The 21410-nt window shown below is 52.9% G+C and overlaps 1 protein-coding gene across 3 annotated transcripts in view; it reads left to right on the top strand.

The window, feature by feature from the left end:
- Positions 1–21410, top strand: part of IGSF9B (immunoglobulin superfamily member 9B) — a 73087-nt gene that overhangs the window by 7784 nt on the left and 43893 nt on the right. For 2 of the 3 annotated variants that reach the window (XM_019623838.1, XM_019623839.1), the window contains exons 2-13: positions 3545–3742; positions 5565–5711; positions 11151–11302; positions 11586–11703; positions 12902–13043; positions 13361–13506; positions 16102–16244; positions 16566–16706; positions 16789–16905; positions 17188–17338; positions 18449–18572; positions 20632–20807. In XM_019623838.1, coding sequence (XP_019479383.1) covers positions 3545–3742; positions 5565–5711; positions 11151–11302; positions 11586–11703; positions 12902–13043; positions 13361–13506; positions 16102–16244; positions 16566–16706; positions 16789–16905; positions 17188–17338; positions 18449–18572; positions 20632–20807 — 1755 coding nt within the window. The remainder of the gene's footprint in view (positions 1–3544; positions 3743–5564; positions 5712–11150; positions 11303–11585; positions 11704–12901; positions 13044–13360; positions 13507–16101; positions 16245–16565; positions 16707–16788; positions 16906–17187; positions 17339–18448; positions 18573–20631; positions 20808–21410) is intronic. The other variant, XM_019623840.1, reaches the window with a different exon arrangement.

The following is a 21410-nucleotide window of genomic DNA, read 5'->3' on the forward strand; positions in this document are numbered from 1 at the left end:
TGGGCAGTTGCTCCAGCCAGCCCTCCTGGGGAGAAGCCTGCCTGCTTGCCCTGAAGCAGCAGCCTTAGCTCTGTCATTACCCGCCCCCACCCCTCCCCCCCACACACACCCTGTTCTGGGTCCTTTGAAGGCCTGTGTCTATGTCCCAATGGCTGAGTTCTCTGTGCCCTGAGTACTCTCTGTCGCCCTGGGCTGGGCTCTGCCTGCGTCTGGTTTGCACTATACCCATCTCTGTGCCTCCTTCCTTGCTTCTTGAATCTCTTTCACCTTCAGTTTGGGTTTGGTGTCCTCCTAGGTTTGAATTCCTCTGTCTCTCCTTCCATCGAAATCCTCTTCCCTACTCTTCATTGCTAGCCTGTTCACTCTTTTTAAAAAAATATATATAGTGGGCTTTTTTAGAGAAAGTGTTTTATTAGACATGATTTGGCTCAGAAAGGATCAAGCTTAGGGAGAAATGCTTGTGGGTGATAAAGTGAGAACGTGTGTGTGTGTGTGTGTGTGTGTGTGTGTGTTATGAGGAGATGACAAAAGCTGATAGTTTGGGATACAGAAAACCAGGAGGGAGGTGCTGAGTATGGAGGCTGGGCAGCCCCCCCCCCGCACTTGTTTGCCTTCTTCTTGGGGAATTCTGTATCTTTTGCCTTCTCATCTTTGGGGTACTTATCTCATTGTGTCCTCTCTCAGCTGCTTGTTCCTAGTGGACAGAGTCCTGAGAAGAGATGAGGGGTGGGGCCACCTGGCTCAGGGGTGGGCCTCAGGTGGTGCCAGTGCTGGGGGAAGTGTGAATGAGGCTGCCTCATTGCCATGAGGTGAGAATGAGGCAGCAGGAGGTGCAAATGAGCAGTCGGCAGCACTGTAGGAACCCATGTCAGAGCTCAGAGCCGACCCACCTCCAGGGCTTGCCCCCCAGAGCCCTCAACCCCAGCAGCCAGAGAGCTCCAGAGCCCAGTTTCACTGGTAGAGGGGGGCAGCCACCATGCTGTTTCCAAGGCCCTTCTTCCTGCTGCCCTAGACTATAGGCCCAAAGCCTTGGGAAGGAGCCCCCTTTTGTGGATAGCCTCCAAGTGCCCCACCAGGTAACTCTGCCCCTGGGAATAACTCCTTCCTCTTCCACCAGGATCCTGTTTTCCTCTTTTCGTCTACTCAAAAGTCTGTGCTATACACGCTCGCTTGTGTACACACTCACACATCCACATGCACACATCCCCATGCGTACACACATCCTTTGACCAAGAGCTACACACACAAACATGTGCGCACACACATGCACACACACGTTGCTCTCCTTGCTCACTCGTGGTGCCCACTGTTTGCCCATTCCTCCTGGGTCCAGGATCAGCCTTTGTGCTTCTCAGATGCTGGGAGGCAGGCTTTGTCCCTATCTGGTTGCCCCTGGGATTGTGGGGGAGGCACCTGCCGCAGCTGGGCCCTCTCCATGCTTTCCCTGAGGGGCTGGAATTTGAATGTAGTCTGAAGCAAGGTTGGTGGTGGTGGGGGGGAATTGGGAAACCTGCTGGGGCCTCAGGCAGGTGAGTGCAACACTCTGCTCTGCTCCAAAAATACTCTGTGATCTTAGCTCTTTCTCTAGAAAACAGTGATGTCACCGGTAGCCAATCAGCTTCTGGAAGGTCTTGCCTCCTCCTCCTTCCGCAACTTGCAGGGGAGAAGAGGGAGAGGTGGAGGGGGAGGGAGAGAAAGAGAGATGCACAGAGACACACAGACAACATACAAAAACAGAGAGAGATGAAACACAGAAACACACAGAGACAGAGATCCACACAGAAAAGCAGGCAATATTCTGCACAGGTGAACAGAAATCCATGTATCCCCAACACACACACACACACACACACACACACACACACACACACACACACACACACTGATAGAGATGTAGAAACAGGGAGACAGGCAAGTAGACAGAATCACCCACATAGAGTGGGAGCTAGAGAGAGAGAGAGACGCACACACAGGGACTGGAAGAGAGACAGAGAGACGTAGAGACATGGAGAAGGAGCAAGAGAGCAGACAGACAGCAGAGACAGAGACAAAGTTAGAGAAAAACAGAGACAGAGAGACAGTTATGAAGAAGAGACAAAGACGGGTGAAGGAGACAGGCAGGAGCACACCGGTCAGAGATGCAGTAAGAATCAGATCCAGAGGCACATGACACATAGACAGATAGGCAGACACACAGACGCAGAGACACAGATGATGCTCTCCCGGGTATCCTCTCTGTGCTGTGGTGGGAGGTCCCAGCAGCAACCTGGCACTCAGCCTCAATGAGCAGCTGCTGTCCTTGGTGCTGCCTGCAGGGCCCCGGAGGGGACGTGTGTGGGGCTGGGGAAAGCCCTGGTCTAGTTCGGGTTGTGTTGGGTAGTGCTGGTTGTGTTGGGCAGTGCAATGGAAGGCAGGCGGGAGAGGCTTCCCCAGCTGTCCCTGTGACTGGGAGGTAAGCTGGACAAGGTGACTTTGTGGGCACGGAAGCCTGGTGTGGGAGTGAGGAGTGTCAGGCTGGATGGAGGTGGAGGCTGCACATCTCCAACAGGGGCCTAGGCAATTAGGGGTTCAGGAACATGCTGTCCAGCTGCGTGAAGCAGTGTCTGGGTTAACCTCCAGCTCCCTGGTGGGGGTAGGGGGGTGTCTCCTCGCCTTGTCCCCCTCCCCTGTCAGAAGCATGGGTGCACCTTGTTCAGTTGTATGGTTTGTCCTGTACCCAAGGTAGGGTGGTTTCCTCTTAGCTGGCTGAGGTTAGTAGGCCCTAGGGACCCCTCCTCTGTTCCCAGCATCCTGCTCTCCTAATGGTGATGTCTGGGGCTTCACAGCCTGATAGGTTTGGGGCTTGGAAACTGGAGGGCTGGATGCCCCGTCACCCCCTTCAGCAGCAGGGAGTGGGAGGAGTGGCCTGAGAGGCCAGCTCAGACCTGTGAGGTTTTCCCTCTGGTGTTGCCCCTAGCAGCCTCTGCTCAGCGTGCTGGGGATTCCCTGCTCCTGTATAGAGCACTCTTGTTTTGTGCTGCAAACATCAGACTGAGTGGGGGTGGGGCGTAGGAGGAGGGCGGAGGGAGGGCTGGCTGTGCGGCTCCTCACTGGCTCTGGTGGGAAGCAACCTGGTGTAGGAAGATAGTCTGAGTTTACCCTTGGCCACAGCAGCCTGGGCCGTGGGTCCACACAGAGAGGCTGAGGCCCCTCCACTTTCTCAATGTCCAGACCCATTCGAATTCTTGGCGGGGGAGGAGGGGGAGGGATGGTCATGGCTCTGCTCTTTGGGATTGGAGAGGGAAGGGCTGGCCTGCAGGACTGAAGAGAGCTGTTCCCCTCTGATCTTCTTCCTCCTCTCCTCTTTCCCTGCAGGTTCATGGTTGAGGGACTTGGGCAGAGAGGGGCAGGGTGCACTGGGTACCCTCTGGGGGAGTGAGTGAGCTCCTCTTCAGAAAGAGGTCTGGGGGGAAGCCGGCCTTGGGGTGGGGGCAGAGGTCCTTGAACATGGGCAGGATCTCCTTGTCACCTCCTTCTCTGCATCCCAACTTTGCTGTCCCGTTAGCTGCCCACGGCCTGCGAGAGGAGCCCGAGTTTGTGACAGCAAGAGCCGGCGAGAGCGTGGTCCTGAGATGCGACGTGATCCACCCCGTGACAGGACAGCCCCCGCCCTATGTTGTGGAGTGGTTCAAGTTTGGGGTGCCCATCCCTATCTTCATCAAGTTTGGCTACTACCCTCCCCATGTGGACCCTGAATATGCAGGTAAGGTCTGGGCCCCTTTCCTGCCAACCCTTGGTTTTGTCAGGGCTGCCCTCTGGTCTAGGGACCCAGCTCTCAGTGGTCATGTTTCCTCCTGCCTTTATCTCTATCCCCTCCTCTCTTTTTCTGACTGCTCTGTTATCTCTGTTTTCCACAGTCTCTGCCTCTTTCTTCCCATCCTTTGGACTCTGGTAGGTTTTAATTAAGTGGTTGGGAGGAGAGGGAAGAGGGGGTGAAATGCAGACACGAAGCCCTCCTAAACCTGGGGTACAGCCTGGGGTTTGCAGGGGCAGAGGCAGGAGCAGGAGACAAGGCGACCTAGAAAGCCCACCCGGTGGGAGTGCCAGGCTGGGCAGTGGGCCGCTCTGTGAAGGAAGAAGCTGAGTCAGAGCCGCTGCCCGTGATGAGTCGTGCGGCATCGGCAGCTGTGGGGTTTGCTCTGTCTGCCTGCACCCACACCTCCCTCTGGCTCTGAAGTTGGGCCTCATCCCGTCCCTGAGTGTAAGTGTATGTCTGTGCCTCTGGCAGGCACCTGCTCTCTGCCTCCTCTGCCACAATTACTCCTGCCAGCATTGACCTCACTGTGATTCACTGCCAGTGCCCGCCCGGGGCGTGGGGCATGTGTGTGTGCGCACGTGTGTCTGTGCACATGAGATGTGGGAGTGAGTGTACACACATGTGAGAGAGAGAGAGAGAGAGTGCGTGTGTGTGTTGCATATGCATGTGTGTTGGGCTTTAAAAGAAGAGAGGAAGCCTGCGGGACACTGCTTTTCTTTACTTCTGGCGACTGAGGTCTGCATTGCATTTCTCTCAGAAAGCTTCCATTTCTCTCTCTTTCTCCCTTACTCTCCCTCTCCCTCCTGTGCCTATCTATGTCTCTCTTTTTCTCTGTGGCCTGGTTGGTTTTGATAGTCTGTTTTTTAGGCAGCTTGCCAGTGCTGAGACAAGGAAGAAAGCAGAGAAGGTTGTGACTCTGGGGTGAGGGGTGGGCTGAGATGGTGGGTGAGGGGAGGGAGGACCCTAAGGGTTGCCGGGCATCCTCGCTCATCATGGAGGAAGCGGGGGCTGCTCCCCATTCTGCTTGGCTCCTGCTGCAACGCTTACCTTCTCAGTGCTGTGAGACAAAGATTTGAGCGAGACAAAGATGGCCTCCTAAGTGGAAGAAGATGGCTCTGCTGGCCAGCCCATGCCTCGTTCTCAGGCTGATAGGCCTTGTGCCTTCAGTTCCTGGAGCCACTGGGCTCCAGCTAGATGAGCAACCTCTCTGGCACTGGCATCAGGACCAGGAGGAGATCCCAGCGCCCTGGTCCCCAGCCTGCCTTCCCTCTGTGCCGTGCCGTAGGGTAGTCAGACAGAGGAGTGTGGGGTGTGGGACTCAGCTTATATAGAAGTGTTGCTCCACCTGAATGGAGGTGTCCAGGACCTGCCCTAGACCTCCCACATTCCCTCCCTCCCTCTCTCCCTCCCTTCCTCCCTCTTTCCCCTCACCTCTGTATCCCTCATGCCTTTCCTTTGTCCCAAGAGATCGTCAAAAGAAGGCGAGTGTTCTAAGCAACTGAGGCTCTTCTCAGTGCCAAATACAGAGTTGCAGTTGCAGCTTGGGTGGGGCCAGCTGAGGCTGGAGGGCTCGGGAGGGAGTGTGACTCCATGGCCAAAGCTTTATGCTTTTGGCTTTGCCACCTGTGGCTGGAGGATGGTGCCAGCTATTATGTTGGGGCCCTGCCATGGGAAAGGGTCTGCAGGTTATGATTGGCTGAGGTGGGGGGTGTTGAGCTGCTGGCCTCACCCTGATGGCTGCTGCAGCTCTTGTCCATTTTGTTCCCAGGCCGGGCGAGTCTTCACGATAAAGCATCGCTGCGGCTGGAGCAGGTTCGCTCTGAGGACCAGGGCTGGTACGAGTGCAAAGTGCTCATGCTGGATCAGCAGTATGATACCTTTCACAATGGCAGCTGGGTCCACCTCACCATCAATGGTGCGTACGGGCCTTCTTCCTGGGGATGGCAACCTGGAAAGCCCACTCTCTGAGGGCCTGCTTTAGGGGAAGCCTGTCTCCCAACTGCACGCCATTCCTGCTGCAGAGAGGAGCCTCAGCACGGCTGGGCCCTGCACCCCCAGAGTTGTCTCCCCAGGGCCTGTTGGGTCAGTGCAGTCTGAGGAAGGAGCAGCCCCCTGGGCACGAGGTGGGGGTTTTGTGTGGGTGGTGGTGTCAGAGTTCCTTAGAAGGAGGTAGGAATCTGGTTCTTGAAACCAGGAGGGTTAAGGCATTGTGGAGGCCAAAGTGGTAGCTGCTGGCACCATTTCCCAGCCCTGGGAAGGCCCTGCTAGCCCAGGAAATGCCTCCCCCAACTCTCGAATGGAATTCCCAGAGACCCACCATTGCAGCCTCCCCTTTCAGGTTGACATTTTGGTTCCATGTTAAATGTATTCATTTGCATAATATGTACTGACGCTCTGCTGTGCACCAAGCCCTGCACCAGATGATGGGAAGACAATGCTGAGCAAACCCAGACTCCGTCCCTGCCTGTACTGGGTTTACTGTCTGATAAAATGGAAGAATCCTGGGAAGAGTAACAATTTTAATGGCTATCAGTTATTTATAACTCAGGTTAAATGAATTGTGCTATGTGCGATGCTTTTCAGTAGCCAGCCCCAGGGGAATTTGCCGGTTTCCGGTGTTGGCCTCGGCTAGGGTCCTGGGTCTGTGATGGTGATGACACCAGGCACTGGGCCCCCTGGGTCTCCCCTATTGGAGTGTCCCTCTTGTGTCACTGGGAGTCCTGACTTGGGAGGAGATCCTCTGGAGGAGCTCGTAGAGGCTAGAACTATGGAGAAAATTTGAAGGAAAATGGTCCCCATTGCATTGGGGGAGCAGGCTTTTTTTGTTTTGTTTTGTTCTTCTGGCCAGACCCTTATTGTTCTTTATTCAGTGTATGGCAAAATGTATTCAGCCACCACTGTGTTATAGACACTATGCTAGTTATTGAGGCTTCAATGGCATATATGCTTTGGCTGTGCACACACAGCTTGGGTCCTTATGGTTTGGATGTCTGCAACTGTAGATGCTGTGGTTGGGAGAGAGAAATTGATGTTGTTCCTGTCTTGGAAACTTCTCTCAGCATTGATCTGCCCTGAAGGACAGCTCTGTCTGCCCTACCTTGTGGGGCTGGGTCATCCATGGATTGGGTCAGGCCATACTCTTTCTGGCTTGAGGATCTATCCAGGGTCCTGGAAGCACAGAGTATTTTAGCCAGAGCATGGGCCTCTGGGAAAAGCAAACCTGGAGATGGCAGCCCTAGGTCATTGTTAGTCCGGGCTGCCTGACCCACTAGATGCAGTTGGCTTCTGTCAGCTTGTCCCTAGAGATTGATTGGAGGCTGATTTTAAATCTTGGGTGGGTTGTCCCCACCACCTAGCAAGAGATTGAGTCACCTCTTTCTGATGCCAGCTGTTGTGTGTGCCAGGAATGAAAACTCATCTTAATATTAGTGCAAGCAAAACATAATTAAGAAGGTAAATCTGCTGCTAAAAGCTTCACTGGCTGAACACTGAGCCAGAAGTCCCCATGTTGCTTTCTCTCTCTCTCTTGCCCTTTCCTAAACTGGGCTGAAATCTCCAAGTGCCGTCTCCTTCTCCTTTCTCATCATCCTGCTGATGTTCATTTCAGCAATCTGAGACCTAGGCATTCAGTAGACACTCACATAACGGGAAGTAGAATTTAGTGTAGAATTGTGTGTTCTATTACGTCTCTGTCCTGGTTTTCACAAGTGGGAGTTGATTCTTTGGGAATTCCTAATAGCTCGGAGTGGATTGGGCATGGAACAAAACCCTAAAGCGATTTAGTTTATTTCATGAGTCCATTTCATGTTAGCTGTATGATCCTGGGCAAGTTAAGTCACCTCTCTGAGCTTCAGTTTTCTCAGTTATCAAACACAATGCCTGTTTGCAGTGCTGTTGTGAGGATTAAATGAAATGCTGTGTGAGAGAGTGTCTTGCCCAGTGTCTGAAATGTTAATTACATGTGGGTAATTATATGCAAGATGCTGGCTGTCCTCTTTCTCAAGAGCAAAAACAGTTGAGATCAGATGAAAATGTACCAGCAGGGATGTGGTAACACAGGAGGGTCCCTATGGCTGGAGGATGCAGAGGACTGTGGTAGTTTGAAAGTCCTTGCGAATTCACCAATAATTTTCCATTCAAAACACATTCTTGGATGTCCACTCTGGCAGGCTCTGGGGATATGCAGCAGTGGGCAGGCAAGTCCAGAGACAATTGCAACATGGACTTGGGAGCACAGGGGATGGAGACCTTTTCTGAGGAAATGACCCCCATGCAGAGCCTTGACCAGAGAGGAGGAGTTAGCCAGGTTCCGGAGTGGGAGGTGGGGAAGAGTATAACAGGCAGAGGGAACAGCATGCCTGAAAGGCCAAAGGAAGGAGAGCTGGTGCACTCAGGGAATGCGAAAAGGTTGTTTATAAGGAAGTGTCAGGCAGAAAAGCTAAGAATATGTACCATCTGCTCCAGGCTTTAGAACCAGGGCTCCTCATAGAATACTTTGCCCTTACCAAGAAGCCTACGTCCCAAATAGGTAGAACAGCACAGACACCTCCCAAGGTGACAATGAGATCTCTCTCCCTTTTCATTCCCTCTTCCCTTAACCCCAAGTTCTGAGGTTCCTTCCAGCATAAATATTTCCATTATTAAAGAAAGAGCCTGGAGCGCCAACATCCGTTCCTTCCACACTAGAATGTTTAATGTCAGGCATTTCTGGACAGGGATCCACTTTGGAAAATGAAAGGCCAGTGCAAAATTAGAATTACACATTGTCTTGTTCTTCTGTGTTTTTTTTTTTTTGGAAGATCAGTTGGGTGGAAACAAACCCAATTATTTCTTTATCACATATAAAATACCTGAAAAGCCCAAGCCAAGCCTTGCTTTAGGTTGGTGAATTCCTTGGAGGAGAGACCAGCCTATTTCTAACCTGCACTATTAATTATAGGGCACTTGTAAAAAAGAATTAAGCCTGGAAATTCAGCTGGCAAGCTAACACATAATTCAGTAAATAATTGAGTGTCAAACCATTATTTTCCTGAAAACTCGAAATTGTTCAAAGTACTTTTCTGATTAGCACCTAAATAATAAAGTAATTATGTAATTAGTAACTAATTTGTCACTTCAGGACGTAATTTAATTTATTATCTCTTCTTTTAAGCTTGACACCAGAGGTAATAGAGGCTGTGGCCATATTAACTGTATTTCAAGGAGCAGGCTTGGTGAGGAGGGGCTCTGTTAGAGACGAGCGCACATTCCAGGGCAGGAAGAGAGGCCTGGAAGTTAGGATTCCAAGGATCGCTTTGTCAGGAGTTGGATGACTTTTACCATTGTTTTTGGTATATTAGACACTGGATGAGATTTGACTCTCTTGAGGATGTCTGTTGTGTGCTTTTTTTGTGTGGGTATGGTGAACTGTGCTTCTTAATTCATTCAATATTCATTCACTTTCCAAGTGCCCCCTGTGTGTCCAGGCTGAGCTAAGGGCTCAGGAGATTATCGAAGAAAGTGGTCTTGTCATGTTTGTGCTCTTAAAGAGTTTTATGTATTTGCATTTGAGCTGGTCTGTAGGTGTGTGTATGTGTGTGTGCATTCATTCATTCATTTGTTTGTTCGTTCACTCATTCATTGAACAAATGTTCGCTGAATGCTCTATTACATGTCAAGAACTATGCTGAAAGCTGGCTATATAGTGGGATTTGCAGAACAGATCTCTGCTTTCAAGGAGGGTTAGTGATAAGTGATTTAAAGAAAATAAAACAGTCAAAGGGGATAAAGAATGCTGGAAGTGCTATCTCAGATGGACTGACCAGGTGAGGCAGAGCTGGCATCTTAGCAAAGAGTTGCATGAACTGAAGGAAGGAGATCTGGCTATAGAGCTCCAGGCAGAGAGGACGGCAAATGCAAAGGTCCTGAGGTTGGATGTTCTTGGCACATTCAAGGAAGACAAAGAAGACAGTGTGGTTAGAGCACATTGAAGGGGAAATATGATAGATGAGGTTGGCAGAGGGGTGGGGTGGGAGGACCAAATGTTAAAGCCCTCTGACTAGTTCTTGGGTCAGAGCTGTCTGGAGAGGAGAGACCCCTCTGAAAGCTTCTCAGAGGCTCCTGGGGAGATGATAATGATAGCACTGGCAAAATAACCAACATTTTACATGTTACATTTTACAAGATCCTTTTCACACACTTTATCTCATTTATTCCTCACATCAATTCTGGAGGGTGGGTGGGTGGGCAGGTTTAAGTAAAGCCCAAAGAGGCTGAGTAACTTGCCCAGGGTTACACAACAAGTGACAGGTTGACACCTGAACTTGGCCCTGATCTTTGGGTGCCTTGAGATGAGCTCAAAATGGCCTGCCCCAGCCTGGCGTTGTGGACCTGCAGGGCTGGTGTTCAAAAGTGGGGCCATTCCTTGTCACTTCAGAATATAGAACTGATAGTCCAAGGCGGCAAGATTGACTAGATTGCCTCTACAAGCAGCTCAGAGAAACAAGACAGAGTCTCTTAAAAGCTGATTATCCAAACAGGATGGAATTTTAGTTAAAACTCCAATGCAGGTGATGGTGTACGGGGACAAGCTAGCATAATCAGAGGAGACTTAAGAAGGGCGCAGCCTGCAGTGCAGCCTGGCTTTCACAGATAAAGGCAGACAGCCTAGAATCTCAGCAGTTCTCAACCTGTGGGTCACGACCCCTTTGGGGTCAAATGACCCTTTCACAGGGGTCGCCTAAGACCATCGGAAAACAAAAAGATATTTACATTATGATTCATAACAGTAGCAGAATTGCAGTTATAACGTGGCAACGAACATAATTTTATGGTTGGGGGGTCACCACAACATGAGGACCTGTATTAAGGGGTCGCGGCATTAGGAAGGTTGAGAACCGCTGGCCTAGATGGAGCCAGATAGTAAATGTCCCAGATGTGAGGGCCTGGCTAGGCCGGGGTTAAGGAAGTATGGGTATCCCGGAAGATCATGAGGTGAAAGATTGAAGGATGATGGAACAGTCTGTGGAGCTGGTGGCAAATGTAGGCTCTGTGAGGGCCAGGGGAGAGCTGTCTGTGTTAGCGCTGAGTTCAGTGCTTTCCTACAGATGCTTAACAAACGTGTTTATTGGGAATTAGCAAGGAAATGGGAAAAGTTTAGAATTTGGACCCAGCCAGACTGACTTTGAATTTCAGGTCTTCTGTCCCTGTGTAAGAGTCATGGGCGGAGTGTTTTACCTGTCTCCGCCTTCTTTCATCCTCCACCATGCAGAGCGTTACGCATGCTCACACGGGCATAGTGCCTGGCACAGGTGGGTGAGGTGTGCAGGGCAGCAGCCTGCTAATCCCACTCTGAGCCTTTGTGGTCTCTTTGCAGCTCCTCCCACCTTTACAGAAACACCCCCCCAGTACATTGAGGCCAAGGAGGGTGGTAGTGTTACCATGACCTGCACAGCTTTTGGGAACCCTAAGCCGATTGTCACCTGGCTCAAAGAAGGGACACTCCTAGGTGCTAGTGGGAAATACCGGGTAAGTGTGGTTCTTCGTTGGGGCCACTCCCTTTCTTTGCCTCCTTCACCCTCTCCAAGGCTGTCTCCCACTTCATATGACCAGTGACACTGTGCAAAGACACAGATGGGAAATAAAAATAGCGAGCAGACTGGCTGATGTCTGTGTCGTTGGAGGAAGATGGAAAAGGAGGCATCTGCCTTCATATCCCCTAGGTGCATGAGCCCCAAGGCCACCTCCACCTGAGAATAGTGTTTGCAGGGCCCGTGGGTGGGTGCTAAGCTCTGTTTCACCTTGGTTTCAGGTGAGTGATGGGAGCCTGACGGTGACATCCGTCAGTCGGGAAGATAGAGGCGCCTACACCTGTCGTGCATACAGCATCCAGGGGGAGGCTGTTCATACTACTCATCTGCTTGTCCAAGGTAAGAATGATTTATCCAGCCTCTTTGCGCACCGGGCCTTTTTCAGGGACTTCCAGCTGAGCTGAGGAGCGTTTTCCAAGGGCATGGTTCTCAGAGCTGGGTGCACGTGGATGCGGGCAGTCCATCAGGAACAGGGTGGGGCTTCTCCACCTATTGTGTGCCTCATGTCTGGAGCTCCCATGGTAGCCTGTTGTGGTCGTCACATGGGTGACATGAGGCCCCATGCTGGGCGGGTTTCTGGTTTTTTAATCTGTCCAGGTAATGTCATTCCATGTGTCCACCTTCCCCAGGGGAGAAGATCTCCTTTAGGTCTCCATCCATTAGTGATGGCATCAATAAGTAAAGATAGGAATTCAATCCAAACTTCAGATGTTTAAATAACACTGAGGGCATTTGTGCATTTGGCAGAGCTGGGGTCTGTATGGTCAGCACCCGGAGATGCCAGTCTGCCCTGCCTGGGGCTCCAGAGTGCCCCAAAAGGGAAGGCATCTGGGCCCTGGGGTCTCACTCTGTGCTGTGACCCTCCACCCGCTCCGCCTCCAACCCACCACTTGCTGGAGGAGCTGATGAGGGTTGGTGGCAGCTGTCCAGGCTGTCCGGGCTGCTGAGGCACGTGCTCTTCCTGCCTCCTTCTGACTTGGAGTGCTGAGTGGCAGCATGGGCCAGAGGTCCCTCTGCAGCTTGGAGAAGAGCTGGCCTCTCAGGAGAGAGCCAGGTGGCAGCTTCAGCCTGTCTGAAAGCCAGCACTGGGGACTGCTGGAATTCTACCCTCTGTTCACTCTGCTCTCCCCTCCTCCTCTCCCCTGAGCTGCCCTCTTACCCTCTGCCTGGTAAACAGCACAAACCCCTTCTTCCTTCAGAGGCAAGATTATTCCTTGCTCTGGACTGGAAGATTGGCCTTTCACCCTCCCGCATGCCTCCCGCTTGGGGCTTTGCTGGAGAAAAGGATGGGCAAGGAGACCCATGTGTTTATGGGGGAGGGTTAGCCTGAGCACTGATAGCAGCTAGGAGCATCTCCATGACAACTTCCTGGGGTTGTGCTGCTAACTCTTGGGGTCCAGTGCTGCCGTAGCGCTCCATCCCAGGGTTCAGGGCACATTTTCTGAGGTATCTCACAGCTTCCTGGGAGGCCCTCTTGCTCTTGTTCTCCCCTGCCCCCCCCCCCAGGTGAGGTCATGTTTGTTTCCTGTGTCCCCAGGGCCTCCCTTCATAGTGTCCCCTCCTGAGAACATCACTGTCAACATATCCCAAGATGCTTTGCTCACCTGCCGTGCGGAGGCGTATCCCGGCAACCTCACTTACACCTGGTATTGGCAGGATGAGAACGTCTACTTTCAGAAGTGAGCACCCTGCCCTGAGCCCTCCGGGGGGCCCCAGCCAAGTCCCCAGGGGCAAGGCTCCTGAGAAGGGGATGCTGCAGGCTGCCTTTGGGCTCTAAGAACTTGGAGAGCGGGTGGTTGGTCCACATGTCCCACGTGTGAGGGCCAGTGTCTGCACACTTGAGAGGGACCCTGGGAATGTGAGGGCACACCAGGTCTCCTTCCTCATGCATGGGGGTGAGGGTTCTCACTGTTATCTTACCTCTGGTGTTTCATGGAAGACCCTGTTCTCTCACTTGCCAACACTTTCGCCTCCATGTCTCCTTGTCTCCTCACAGTGACCTGAAGCTGAGAGTTCGGATCCTGATCGATGGGACCCTGATCATCTTCCGGGTGAAGCCTGAGGATGCAGGGAAGTACACCTGCGTCCCTAGCAACAGTCTGGGGCGCTCCCCCTCAGCCTCGGCCTACCTGACTGTGCAGTGTGAGTAGGGGTGAGGGAGACCCTTGGTTGGTGGGGGTTCCAAAAGGTTCAGACCACATTAGCCAGACTGGAGGCTGGAGGGCAGCAGACACCAAACGTCATTCGAGGTAATATGGGATGGAGGGATGACCGAGGCAGGAAGGAGGGACAGCCCAAGAAGAGGCCGAAACCTCGGCTGATCAGTCGAGATGAAACAAGCCCTTTGGTGTGTCTTCTGTGGGCCAGGCATCACTGCATGTGCCGGCTAACTCATTCTATCAGCCAGGCTTTGGTTGGATTCGAGAATTGGCAGACCTTCTGAACGATTGTGCTTGTACTGAATGCTAGCCAGCACCTCTGTACCTTGAAAGAGATGCTCTTTGGTGCGGTATCTGAGGGACTGTAGCTTGAACCTGTGTAGGGTGAGATTTCCTGCCAGCTCTCTGCCTTCCCCCACCCTGGCAGGTGTGTGGGGCGAGGGTACAGAACCCTCTTCTGGGGTGACTTGATCCAGTTCTACTAACACCTGTTCCTCCTTGGGCGTCTCAGGGGCTGCCAGAGATCCAAATGAATGAGCTGCTGCTCCTGCCAAAACAATCGAGGGCTTTTGTGCAATCACAATCATTTAGTTTGCTAATCTTGAATACTTCAGCATAGTCATTGTTTCCCCACCCCCCTGGCGAGCCGATCACTGTGAGAGAGAAGGATGAGTAATGAGGATTAATGTCTTCCTTTTGATTTGCTGTTGGCCCTGCCACTCAGGCAACAAAGGCCCGGTGTTGTTGCTGTAGGTGACAGGCTCTCCATCACTTGAGGGCTGGTGTAGAACTGTTCACCTCCAGGGGCAAGAAGTGGCAGGGTGAGAAGTATAACAGTCTGGAGCCAGCATTTGCGCTGGGGACAAGTAGTAGAAGAACAATTGATGACTCCAGGAGGTGGAGCTCCTCTCCAGCCCTGCTTCACAGAGCTGGGTGTTCGTACTGTCTGCCGTTGAATGGGCATGGTGGTGGAGCCAGGCGAGCCTCGTCGAACTCCTAACCTCTTGTTCTCATCGTTTTCTTTTCTTGGCAATGATTTTGCTGCTGGGGGCACAGGCGTAATTTCTCCACTTCTGCTCTCCGCAAATTCCAAGGACGTTCAGCATGCTGTTTTCTGAGTCCCACAATTTTAAGAGCTATGAGGTCCAAGAAAAGCTGTGTGACCCAGGACATCAGGTCTGTCCCACCCAGACCTGCAGTAGGAAAAAGCAAGGCAAAAAGCTATTTATAAGTGACTTACCATGTGCCCTAAGTTGTGCTGGATATGAAGGAGCTAAGGGAAGGGAAGACTCCACTTGGAGCAGCATCTCAGCTGGCTTATGTCCCCTGGGCAAGAAGGTGGCAGTGGCGGAGGGAGGGAGCCAACAGGGGGTGATCTTTGGACGGGTGATGAAGATAACCAGGGTTGAGGCCCCATTCTCGGAGCCATGGGCCAGTTTTCTTCTGAGAGGGGGTGTGGTTTCCCTGTCTCTCTCCAGCCCCATCACCCATTCCCACTTGTCCTTTTTTACCTCCTTCCTGCCTTCAAAGAGAATCCGGGGGGTGAGATTTTCAGGTGGGTGAGACAAGGATCTTTATTTCTGCTAAAAAGCAGTGTTCAGAGTATTTCCCATTCATAAACCCTTTGAAAATCTTGGAGGAAAAAAAAAAAAACCTCCACCATACAAAAGTAGGAAGCTATGTCTAAATATATAACTCGGCCTGGTATTTATGTAATGCTGTTCTCTGAAGAGCTCCAAATGCTTAAAAGATACCAGCTCATTCATCCTCACTGCCTCCCTGGAAGTTCTGGATCTTTCTCCTCGGTAGCCCTCAGGGAAATTGGGGAGAATCAAAAGGTGATGACTCACCTATATGACAGGGTGTGCGGCTCTTGCTGCTGTTCCGGGAACCTGTCATCTGTTCTGTGTCCAAGGCTGATTCTGCCTTCCAACTGCACAAGTGGGAAACTGAGGCCTGGGAGACTGGGCAACCAGCAGAATGGAGAGGAGAGAACCTCCTGTGGGTCTGCCTCTGCCCATCTTATGCAGAGCGCTGCCATTTCTCTTTGGGCTTAGGATGTGGAGAGAGAGGAGCTGCTTGGTGATAAGGACTTGGGATTAGGAGCAGGTGGGGGAGGGTGTGGTCAAATGTTGACTTTGAGGTTTGGAGTCTAGTATGTAGGGGCTGGGGAAATGGGCATGAGAGCCCCTGCCTGGCAATACTGTTCATGAGTAGAAACATTTGAGGAGCGCTGCAGACTGGAGCAGGCCAACGCGTGCCTTTGCATGCCTCCGAGCATTCAAACAGAAGTGCTTAAGAATACTGTAGGCTGGACAGACAAAAGAAGTCTGCAGCCTGCACTGGGTGGCCTCTGGGCTGTAAGCCCAGGAGGGCCAGGGCTTGTCCATCTTGTTATAGATAGCACTTAGCACTGTGTTGAGCAATGAGGACATGCAGTGTTTACTGAACGGGTGGAGGGTGTGAAAGGTGGCGCCTTGGGGTATCTGTGTGGTGGCCCGGCTCCCTGCCTGGATTTCTCCCTTCTTGACTTCCCTTGTATCTTCCTTTTCTCCCACCCCACACTACCCCTCTGCAGACCCAGCCCGTGTCCTCAACATGCCCCCTGTAATCTACGTGCCCGTGGGAATTCATGGCTATATCCGCTGCCCTGTGGATGCAGAGCCACCGGCCACTGTGGTCAAGTGGAACAAGGATGGCCGCCCCCTGCAGGTTGAGAAGGTGCTAGAGAGACGCATGTGGGGTCACAATGAGATGCACCCTGCTGATACAAAGGTGCTGCCTCTGGGGGTCTGGTTCCCTGCTAGGACCCCTCCACTTGCCACCAAGAATTCTGGGAAAGCAAAGAGCTGCTTCCCATGGAGGTCTGTGGTCCGGCAGGGCACTTAGACAACCTCGTCCCCAGGGTAACCGGTGCTCTGTCCGGGCCTTGCCCCCAGGTTGGCCAGTGGAGATGGCCCAGCCCAGGTCTGGCCTGGTGGGTCTGGGACTGAGTGTCTACCCCCTGACCGTGGCTCACCGCTCTGTTGTCTGCTCTGGCAGAATCTAGGTTGGACCTTGATGGAGGATGGCTCTATTCGAATTGAGGAGGCCACAGAGGAGGCTCTCGGCACTTACACCTGTGTGCCTTACAATACCTTGGGGACCATGGGCCAGTCTGCCCCTGCGCGGCTTGTCCTGAAGGTGAGGCCCAGGACTGCGAGCAGCCTCCATGTGGCGGGCACCTCCAATGCCCGCCTTCATAGCCTTACTGTGCTCTCCCTAGGACCCCCCGTATTTTACGGTGCTACCAGGCTGGGAGTACAGGCAGGAGGCCGGCCGGGAGCTGCTTATCCCCTGTGCTGCTGCAGGGGACCCCTTCCCTGTCATCACATGGAGAAAGGTACCTCTGGGTTCTGGAGCTCCTGAGAAGCAGGGTGGAGGGGAAGGACCTAGTAGGCGAGTCTGTTCTGGGGGACCAGGTGCTATGGAGTCGGGGTGACTTCTAGATGGGCGCCCTAGAAGAGGAGGCTGGAGGGGTGCAGGCCGAGTGCTCAGGCACTGCCCTCTCCGTCCTCTTCTCCGGCCCCTGAGGTGTTGGTGGCTTCTTTTCTCCCCTGCCCGACCCGACTCCTCCCCTGCCGGCCTGCTCCCGCCCTCCTCCTTGCCCCCTTGTTTGGCCAAGGTAGGGAAGCCCAGCAGAAGCAAGCACAACACCCTGCCCAGCGGGAGTCTCCGGTTTCGAGCCCTGAGCAAGGAGGACCACGGGGAGTGGGAGTGCATCGCTACCAACGTGGTCACCAGCATCACTGCCAGCACCCACCTGACTGTCATCGGTACGCAGCCGCGGGCAGGCGGGTGGTGGTCTGGGTGCGAGGGAGGGGTAGGTGTCTTTCCCAAGTCACTCCACCCTGAACCAGCAGTCTGCCGCGGGCAGCCCGAGACCTCTGTGGACTCTGTGTAAGGGAGGGGACACGGGGCCTGTCCTGGGTAGGTCTTTTTCTGATGAGGACAGGCAGAGTGTACCCACCAAGCCCCTGACACAGAAACGAGACACCTTCATGGCCAGTAACAACTGCTCAGAGCTCCAAGTCTAGGGTCTAGTGGGAAAGCTGGAAGGCCTGAAATGAGGGGGTCTAGGCGGGGTGACAGCGCCGAGATCTACGGGTTGGGCCTGGCGCAGAGGAGGTGGTTGATGTTTACATTTCCGGGGCCGCCGGGTATTCTGATCCCACTTATCTGCCTGAGGTGTGTGTCCCCAGGACCTCAGCGTACACCATTTTGCCTGCCCCTCAGGAGACAGACAGCTACAGTTGTAACAACAGCCAACACTTTTGTGGCATTTACTAGCAGTTCTAGGCTCTGTACCAAGTGGTGCCTTGTCATTTGCAACTTATATAGTGGGAGCCACTATTGCCCCAGTAGACATTCATTGAAAGCAAGGCTGGCGGGGATCAAACCTCTTGCCCAGCGCCACATCACTGATGAGTGGTGGGCCCGACCTCAAATCCAAGTTGAAGTTCTTAACTGCTGTGCTGTGCTGCCCCTCACGTCGGTGTTTGGGTGGCTATGACTATCTCCTGAGGCTGGAGAACTTTACAGGACGGGCTTTTTGGCTTTGCCTGTGACCTTAACGGGGAGTGTTTCTGTGCTTGACAGGTGAGCACAGGAGTTTGTCCTGGGGTCACGGAGTGTTCTGGTTTCCCTTTGGCCCACATTCCTCATACTCATGCCCTTTCCTGCTAAATGGACTGGACTGCACGGTGGGCCAGGTTTCCTTCTCCAGCCTTCCTACCCAGAGGCCTGGACTCCAGCTCCTCAGTGTCCCCCATCCCTAGTCACTCCACCTGGGGTACTGCCTTTTGCTACTATGCAGCAAGGTTATGGGTGCCCAGCGCAGTGGACTCAGTCCTTTTCAGTCTGAGAGGTCTCCATTTGGTCTCCAGGCACCAGCCCCCATGCCCCAGGCAGTGTCCGGGTCCAGGTCTCCATGACAACTGCCAACGTGTCCTGGGAGCCAGGCTATGATGGAGGATTCGAGCAGACATTCTCAGTTTGGTACGGACCTCTGTGAGTCAGCCCCGCATGCTTTGCTCTCTGCTTCTCCCTCTCTACCCCCAATTGAGTCAGTCCCTGGGGTGGGTGGAGGTTACGAGAAGGATATGGTTCTTCTCCAGTCCTCCAGATGATGAGGTGTGTCGACACAGTGACAATTCTTCTGGGGGATGGGTGTGTCTCAGGGACTCTGGGAGCTCCTGTATTCTGCTCCCAGAAGGTTTGGGAAGCCGTTTTGGGCTGTTGCCTGAGTTGTCTGTTACCTTCTGCTGCTCTCTCCCTAGCTTATCTCACTGCCCCCTTTTTGTGTCCTTAGTTCATCCTTCTTTTAGGTTCCTCTATCCTCTGGAGTCTGGAAGAGACTCCTAATCTTCAAGGGCATTGTGAAACTGCCCAGCTGGAAGCATAGAATCCAATTTTCATTCTGTCCCTTCCCCAGTGGTTCCAGAAATGAGTGTGAAGGGGTGCTTACCTTTCTGGCCTGGTCTTTAGCATCTGCACTTTCTCTGTAGTACTGTGTGTCTCTATTGTGTTTATATCTCTGTTATTGATTTGGCCAGATGCAGCAATTTGACATCTTTGCCCAAACTTTGGGGGAGATAGAGACCTCAGAGTTGCACAAATCATATTCAGAGGGAAATACCTGGAGACTCAGTGAGAGCCCTTGATAAACTTCTCAACAGCAAGGAAAGTTGAGTGGGAACCTACTCTTTCCCGTCATGGTGATTTGGTGGATGTTTCCCAGAATTTCAGTCCTAGGCATTTTGAGCTCTGGCGAGGCAAACTAGACCTAGATGGTGAGCTTGGGGAACTCTGAGTTGCAACTAGAGCACCCTCCCACTCCTTTTCTCTAGCCTTCCTGAGGCAGGGTAGGGACGGGGTGGGGGGTGGGGAGGCCTCTAACAACCCTGCCGAATGTTGTGTGGCCAGGGAAGGGCGTTTAGCATGGCCAAGCCACCTTTGGGGATGCCAGGTGGAAGGTCTGGGCATAGATTGGGGTTTCCCTTGCTGCTTGCGGCTCTGCTTCACGCTGCTGCTCACCTGCATTGCTTTGTCACAGTTTGCTCACTTGCTTTGGTGCCTGGCGGGAAACGGCGGGTACAAAGGTTGGCGGTCTCCTTCCCTCTGTTTTTTTCTGACTGCCTTTAACTCTCCATGTATTGACTGAGACATTTGGCTTTAAGCTTCTTTTTGCTGTGCTTTCCACTGCTTCACCTCCAACTCCTGGGTATATCTGGTAGTGAGCCTTTAACTTAGAGGGGAACCCTTTGGCATCCACTAAATTGTAGCTCAGGGATGCCAGAGGGCTGCCTAGTGTCTCAGTACACAGGACGATGGCTCCTCCCAGTGGTGATGCCGTCCACTGCACCTGTAGACGGCAGACAGGCTGGCTTCCTTGCCAGTGGAATTAGGTGGGCCATGTAGAACAAGTGTTACTGTGCTCCACACGCAGTGTGACCTTCCCTTTCATTGTGATTTCTAACCCTTAAGGCCTTAGGGATCCTGGGGAAACCCTTGTCATCTTTGTCTTATGCTCTGGACCTCCTCAGAGGGCTCAAATCTGGTTGGACTGAGTGAGCCTTCTGGGTTTCTCTAGGTCCCACTTTTGGCTGTACCTGGAAGGGTGGGTGACTGAGGTCACTTGGGTTCTTTCTTTAGTCCTGCTGTTGCTGAGTTTCTCAACCTCACCTTTGTACTATGGTACCTGCCTTGTTTCCAGTGTCCTCACTCTCCCAAGGTAGGGCCACTCTTAGGATTATGATCAGGGTGAGATTCTCCCAAAGTGCAATTGGTAATTTGACTAGTGTTTTAAGCAGTGTTTTGACTTACGCCTAAGGGTGCCTTTTAGAAGAGGAGGTACTGGCAGTGGCTGGTGACCTGGCATCGTGAGGATTGGCACAGCCGAAGTTGGGTAGGGCATCCCGTCTTGGTCATTACCTCTTCCCGTCCTTGAACCTGAGAAGACCAGGTCCACCAACTGCCACCTCCGTGAGGACCTTGCATGCACTCTTGTGTCGCCAGTGTAACCCACCCCACCCTCTTGTCCCCGATCCTCTCTCCTTCTCTTGGCCAGGATGAAGCGGGCACAGTTTGGACCCCATGATTGGCTGTCTTTGTCAGTGCCACCAGGACCCAGCTGGTTGCTAGTGGATGCCCTGGAGCCTGAGACAGCATACCAGTTCAGTGTCCTGGCCCAGAATAAGCTGGGGACGAGCGCCTTCAGTGAGGTGGTCACTGTGAACACTTTAGGTGAGGGCCCGGGCCGGGGATGTCTTGAGGGTATTTCCCAGAAGAGCTGGGGTGGATCAAGACAGTGAGGGCAGTGATGGTCCTGGCAGCTAACATGTACTGCTTATTGTATGCCAGGCACCTTGCGAAACGCTTTATATAGCCCTCTCATTTGATCTCCAATAAGGATTTGCCATTTTGTGAGGTTTGTCTGGACCAAAGTGCCTCGACCAACACTGGAACACTTTTTGGCCAGATTCCTGTTGCATCCTTAGATAGAAGGAAGAGGCTTTGAATTCTAGCCTTCCTGGTCAGGTCACATGTGTGCATCTTCGTGTGACTTCACAGGGGACATTGGGAAGCCTTCCTCCTCCTGTATTCCTGCTACTTCTCTTCTCTGGCCCCCAGCCTCATTAGGTGGCAGGTGTGTGGCCGACTCTTCCTTCCGGGACCCAGCGGCTCTCTCTGTCCCTTCTAGCTGCAGTTTTGTTTATTTTCCTCTCTAGGGCCAGAGAGGGCAGCTGGGAACAGGTGGCACCACTCCGGCCTGCTTTATTGCCACCAAATGGGGCAGCAGTGACAGAGTGCTTACCCCACTCACGAGCTCCCCTTGCTGGGCCTTGG

Source organism: Hipposideros armiger, unplaced genomic scaffold, assembly GCF_001890085.2.
Source record: "Hipposideros armiger isolate ML-2016 unplaced genomic scaffold, ASM189008v1 scaffold_566, whole genome shotgun sequence".
NCBI classification, from domain to species: domain Eukaryota; kingdom Metazoa; phylum Chordata; class Mammalia; order Chiroptera; family Hipposideridae; genus Hipposideros; species Hipposideros armiger.